Source organism: Penaeus vannamei, chromosome 41 (genome assembly GCF_042767895.1).
Source record: "Penaeus vannamei isolate JL-2024 chromosome 41, ASM4276789v1, whole genome shotgun sequence".
In the NCBI taxonomy this organism is placed as follows: Eukaryota; Metazoa; Arthropoda; class Malacostraca; order Decapoda; family Penaeidae; genus Penaeus; species Penaeus vannamei.
Genome location: NC_091589.1, coordinates 9,459,441 through 9,466,244, shown reverse-complemented (window position 1 = coordinate 9,466,244; position 6,804 = coordinate 9,459,441). Strand labels below are relative to the sequence as shown.

General features: G+C 40.8%; 1 protein-coding gene across 1 annotated transcript; it reads left to right on the top strand.

Moving 5' to 3' along the window:
* Positions 1-59: 59 nt before the first annotated feature.
* LOC113814571 (uncharacterized) lies at positions 60-6,433 on the top strand. The gene is made up of 2 exons (XM_027366652.2): positions 60-1,193; positions 6,069-6,433. Exon 1 carries the CDS (start codon positions 176-178, stop codon positions 1,190-1,192), a length of 1,017 nt encoding a protein of 338 aa, XP_027222453.2. The 5' UTR covers positions 60-175; the 3' UTR covers position 1,193; positions 6,069-6,433.
* Positions 6,434-6,804: the final 371 nt, after the last annotated feature.

Below are 6,804 nucleotides of genomic sequence, written 5' to 3'. Positions count from 1 at the left end.
CGATACATTCTGAAAAGAATATCACAAGTACCCGCCACAAACCAATGATAACTTTTATAAAATTGATGAAAAAGAAATATTAAACTCCCAGATCGTCCCCCAAAGCCCACTGAAGTGGTAGTAATATTGACAAAAACAGGCGTGAGTGGTAGCATTGAATTCAAAACAATTCAAGATGGCCAGCGTTTGTTCCGGGTGTGAATGCAACTATTTCGAGTTCATTCAGAAATTCTACAAAAACAACGAAGCCGCCATAGCGTATTTACGAGATCATGGAGTGTTGCCTTTGGAGGTCATCTGCCCCCGCTGCAAGAACACGTGTCATTACCGAGAAGACAGACACACTTGGTATTGCGGCGCCTGGACGAAGATCCCCAAGACCAAGAGGAGGAGACAGTGCTACTACAGCGCAAGTGATTTTAAAGGCTCCTTCATCTCTGGTGCCAGAATCGAGCCGTACAAGATCGTTTGTTTCGTTAATCACTGGCTGAGCAAGCAGTGGGATAATGAGATCGTGAAGCAGTGTCTGGGCCTTTCGAATGTCACCAGGATAACATGGCAGACGAATTGCGCTGAGGTGACCGAGCATTGGCTGGATAATCAGGAGCCCATTGGTGGGCCAGGCGTTGTGGTGGACATAGACGAGACCTTGTTTGGGAAGATGAAGCACGAGGAGGGCAAGTCGCAGAGCCAGATTTGGGTGTTTGGTGGCATTGAGCGCGATAGCAAGAACTACTTCATTTCCCCGCTTGAAGAACCATTAACTGAGAATCTGATGTCATTGATCCTGAAATATATTCTCCCAGGAACTGTCATTGTGAGTAACAGGTGGAATGCGTACAGTGCCATTAGTGACCATGATTACGTTCATCAGGTGATAAACCACTCAGGGGACTTCGTGGACAAGGAAAACGCCAAAGCCCACACTCAGAGTGTTGAACTATTGTTTCATGATGTCAAGGAATGGACCATGAAACCTGGCAGTCGCCCACACTTTTACAAACATTATTTAGCTCGGCTCCTATTTCAGCAGCAGCACACCCATAGCAGCATCAATCACTACTTCTTCCGTGAGGCTGCAAGAATGTACCCACCAGACTTTGAAACAGAAGAGCCATCTCCTACTTCAGATGTAGATGTCAAGGAGGAATCCAATGATCATGAGAGCCAGGAATCCGAAGTGTCAGATTAAGGTAAAATTTCTTGCTTAGTAAATTGTAAAGGGTCAGTATATTGGCTTTCAAAACCTCTTTTGAGTTAACCCTTAAATTATAATATATCTGAAGGGTCCTAGGCTGGAGACCTTACAGGCACAGGCAAGATTTGTTCAAGATTCATGACTTGTGTATTTGAATTTATAGTTTGCCCAGAAATGCAGGGATTGTTATTGGTAAATTTATGGTAAAAGGCGTCACCAATGTTTCTTAGGAAGAAACTAGATTTGTCTGAGTTCTGTTATTTAGATTGGGTTGATTCTGGTGTTCAATTCCATCAGAAATGACTAGAATGTCTTTTCCAGACCAGAATCATGCCATATTTTATATCATGCATGTGCAGTATGAAATTCTCAGTCTCTACTGTAATCATGGTACCGATTAAGTCTAATGCAGGGGGCTGGACCCCTGCAACCTTCCCATGGGGGGATGCTACCCCCCAACTCCCACCCAGGAAAACAGAATTGTCCACATATTCACAGCAGGAGAGAGCATTAGACAGACTTGGCATCAGGTGCTTCTACATGCCGTTCATATGTACGTAAAGCACCGTACATCTAGTCGCTTCAGTGAAAATAAACCTTCCAACATACCTATGTAGAGGAGGGACCGGGGTGAGGGTTGCCAATATCAATGGAGCGGCTTGCAGGAGCAAAAGCATCACAGAGGTCTGCGTGAGTACAAGCGAAAGCTGGTCGCAAAGCACTTGTGAGGGTAGCACTCCTTGTTCACGTAATAGTTTCAAGCTTGCCTCGTCTCCAAAATAATTTTTTATAACTGAATGGTTTGCTATGATACCTACATACATGGAAGCCATATTGAGACTAATTTGAAAATTGAATTTTATAGCTTCTGTTTTAGCTAATGTTCACTCATTGGCTGTTTCCATGTGCCTTGTTTCCCCATTGGCCATTAAATTAACTGCCAAACAATTGGCCAATGAAATCATGACACTGACTGTGACGTCACAGGTAAGATAACAGGAATAGTATGGGTACGAGAGACCCCGCGCATGCGCAGTGGAGAATTTGGTCTGTATTCCCTCAGTGATTGTGTGAATTTCATTTCCTGTTAATATTATTTTTATTTATTTTGATAATTAAATAACTTTGTTATTATTCATTTGTGAGACAATTTCATATAATGAAAATTGATCATTAGTTAAATATCATGAAGGCTGTATGGTCAGTTTTTATCAGTTCTTTGGTGATGCCTTTTTCCAATAATACCTATTGTTTTGCATTGTATTAGTGATGGGTGATACATTATTTATACAACATTTCTTCACTAATTAAGTGAGTTTTCATTGCTGGCACAACACAGTATGGTTATTTTTATTGATCAATCCACGCAGTAAACAGGCACTTCAAGAACTTTGCACAGCTAACAAATAAGAAAGGGAGAATTGTATAGTTAAAACAGAAAAGCACAAAGTTTCCAGTCTGGGGAGTGTCCGAGGGGTTAACCACTTTAACTTCAAAATTGGAGATTCAGATCATTAATCCCACAACTATAGAGTTGAGCAAGATTATACTACTGTTAACCAGACGATGTTTGGGATTTCAGGCATATGGGGGGGCGAGGGATGGACAACCACATAGAAAACTATTGTTAGGAGGGGTGTCGGAACATTCAATAAGAAAAGAAACGTATTTTGGGTTTAGAATCCTCCCAATACCATGCTTGTTGTCGTAGGGGGGCTTTGGAGCTGGAGACTGAGGATCACCTCTACCTTGGGCCTCAGCCCTCACCTCAACTAATTTTGCTTGGTCTTCTCTTCTCCTCTTTTCCTCTTCTGTATCTTCTTCATCCCCTTCTGTCCCATTCCTAAGGTGTGAGAGCCATGCTGAAAGGATAAAAGGCTGGCCCTATGTCAGGCATGAACAGCCTCCAGGAGCCATGGGCACTGTATTCCTTTGGTTAATTGCCTTGCCCTTAATTCTCTTCTTTATATCCTACTGCACAGTCTTCTTCAAAGTCTATCCCCTCTCTCCTTTATTACTTCTCTTCATCCTTATTGTCTTTCCCTCCTCAGGACTATTCCACTTCACACCACTCCATCTTTCTCTTGCCCTCATCCTTCTACTCCCTCTGCAAACCTTTTGAGTACTCTCTTAGGGCCAGCCAAGTGGGATCGATTCTTTGTTATTCCCCCCATAGCCCCCTACTCTTGAGAATACCCTTCTCTTTTAAGAAGTGCCTCCAAAAACATGTAGGCAAAATTACCTTTTGCAGTTGCACCAATCATTCACACCCAGTCACAGTCACATCTGAATCCCAAGCTTGTGCCCTGACTGACCTTGCTTGCAAATTCATTTCTGCTGGACCTCACCCCTCTCCTAATACTTTTACTGGTATTGTTTATATTCCTCCAACTGATTGTCCCATATATGTCAAGAACTGAACAGATTGTGAAAATGCCTGCCTATCTGATTATGATGCTGTGGCAGTATAATGCTACATTATTCCTCCCAGAGACCAGCCTAAGTCCATGTCAATATTGCCAAGATTAGTGTTTCTGTGCCTTTTCAGTGTCATTCACAATATATAATTCCAAGTAGAGACAGAGACTAGAGCCCAGTGTAGGGATTGCCGCTACCTTGGATTTCAGCCTTCTCCTCAATTAATCTTGTTTGGTCTTTTATTCCCCTTTCCTCTTACATATCTTCTTCCCCTTCTGTCCCATTCCTAAGGTGTGCGAGCCATGGGCACAGTATTCCCTTGGTTAATTGCCTAGCCCTTACCCCATATGGGGATCCGGAGACACAGACCATTTCTTTTCCCAATTTTATTCAGGCATACCATGGGGAATGATAAGGATTCTTTACCCGTAATAGGGATATTAAGGATTACCCCTTCATCAACTAGCCTATCTGATTCTGATTTTGATGGTTTTCTGACTTCTGCTCCTCCTTTGACCACTGCTCTGACCACTGATACTAATACCATATCCTCAGCGTTTACTGACATCTCTATCCATTCTGAACCACCCACCCAGGTTATTACTCAACCTCCAGAATGCACCCCTTCCTCTCTCCCAACATTCTGTCTTCCATATCCTAATGCACAGTCTTCTTCAAAGACTGTGCATCCTCACAAGATGTTTCTACACCTCCCCCAGTATCTCATCCCTATAATCTGAACCATCCTACCTCTACTTGCCCTATCCCCAGTCAAATTCCTTTTTCATTCCGATACCTACCCCTCCTCACTCTACTTGTCGTACCAGGCAACCCATATGATCCACTCCACCCTCTCCTACCACAGCCTCTCCTACACCTTCCTCTTCTTCTGCCCCTCAGATATCTATCCCCTCTTCTTCTCAGAAGAGAACCATTGTTTCTCAGTCCTCTTCACCCAATTTCCTCTAGAAACTTTTGAAGACATCCTAAACTTCCAAAAGATGACCTAAGGGAACACTTAGCTCCCTCATCCACCCTTCAGTCCCTTTTGTTTCTACTACATTTAAAGTAATTGCAGATGTCCATCCTCCTCAAGTTCCCCCACCCCCCCTTCTTTCTACATCCTCTCTACCTGAATACTCACAAGAATCCTTTCTGTCACAACAGACTCCTCCAGACATTCTTTGTGATACTTCACCACCTTCCCCAGTTCCCTTTTCTCATCCCCCAGATTCTTCTCATTCTACTTCTCCGACAGCCATCTCTGTTTTCCTTGAACAATGTCCCTATTCCTTTCCCAGTCATATACACTTCAGTTCACACAATCACTCTTCCCCCTTAACCCTTCTTATTTTACTGATCTCTGCTCTACTTCATTTACTTCCCTTTTATCCCTTTACACTATCATACTATCCTATAATGCTCTCTAATCTTTGACATCCAATCCCCCCCCCCCCCTCTCCCTGGATTTTCTCCTACTTTTCCAACAGCTATCCCTGTTTTCCTTGAACATTGTTCCTATTCCTTCTCCAGTGACAGATACACAGCAATTCACTCAATCGCCGTACCCCCTTAACCCTCCCCTTTCTACTAATCTCTGCTCTGCTTCACTTGCTCCCCTCTTTTCCATTTTCATCACCAAATTATCCTATAGCATTCTCTAATCTTTGACATTTAACACATTGTATGTAATTCTTTAACTCTTCTTTACCCTTTCAACAAAATACTTTATCATTGTGCTGTATGACCTTTGGTGTCTAGCATTTATTTGTTTCAAACATTAAACACTAAACATTGGGTTTCAAACTTGTCTTATTCTGATTCATGTCTTGAATAGTCATTCCGAACTTTATATGGATTCACTGTGAGATGATTTGGACAATATGCAGTACAAGATTGTGGCGGAGTTGGGTAATAAAACATATATGAAATGATAGATTGTTACAAACCAAGACAATTTATTCTATGGTATTATTTGTGCAGAGTCTTCCTAAAGGTGCTATATGTGCAGGGTGCAGAGCTACATCACAGACCCTCACCCTTTGAAAGCTCTAGGAAACTTTTTGTCAATATTAATACTTCCTCTTCAAAAATCTTAGCTCTGTCCCAAATGCATGGTGCATTAGAATTAGGCGATGGATTAGTTGACCATTAAAAGATTTAATGTGATTTTAGTCATTTTGATTTCCCTGTACATTTTTTCTAATTAATGCTAATGTTTCTTTTGTTATGAGAAGGATTTCCTAAAGACTGTCCTCCTTAATAAATTTACATTCATGCTTGCTTTTTGTCTAATGAAACACAGTGTATTGGTGGTCTTTCCAACTTCTGTATTATCAATATTTATGAATGTTTAGATAGCACAGTATCTGTTACAATACTCAAGTATAAATGACAGTAGTTGTAGGTTAGAATTTCAGAATCTTGTTATCTAAATCAATATTTGTTGCAGATGGAGGAAATGCAAGAAACGCAGACTGAGGAAAAGGCAACTCGGCAAGAGTGTCGAGCAGAGTTACGTGAAAGATTCCTATGGGCCATTACTTCCTTGGTAGGGAAGGAAGCAACTATCAATATGCATGAAAAGACACGTGCAAGTGGGATATTCCGTGGTATCGATAAGGACATTCTGAGTATGCAGATTCAGGATTTGAAAACCCCTTGCATTGTCTACCCGCGGGCAATGATACGTGTACCTGACTGCATGACATTGCATTTCAAGTTATAGCACTTGTTATTGGCCCTTTACCTGCTAGTTAGATATATATATATATATGTATTTGTTATATATATTTTTTATTAAAAGATGAAGAAGTTTAGTTTAATTCATTATCCCTATAAGTTATGTCTGAAGATAATGAAAAAAATGAATCTATATATATACATATATTTTCTCTTTCATACATGAAGTTACACAATAACTTTTAAATTACATTAAATAACCAATTTACACTCATAGTTATAAAGAAAATTATGTACTCAACATTTGTCTCAATTACCAGGCCTCAGAAAGAATCCTTCTTAAAGAATGTATTACATAACCCAGACGAAAATGGAATCTGCTAGCACTGTTTTGCCATTACAAAGTCCAAACATAACAAAGTAATAAAATGAGCTAAAATTAGATGAACCAACAACAATTACCAGAATTATTCCCTCTTGCAATCTTAATTTGAAATGGCCTGCTT

Bases quoted from the DNA above. Each gene is read 5' to 3' on its own strand.
- LOC113814571 (XM_027366652.2), top strand. From the start codon at position 176: ATGGCCAGCGTTTGTTCCGGGTGTGAATGCAACTATTTCGAGTTCATT.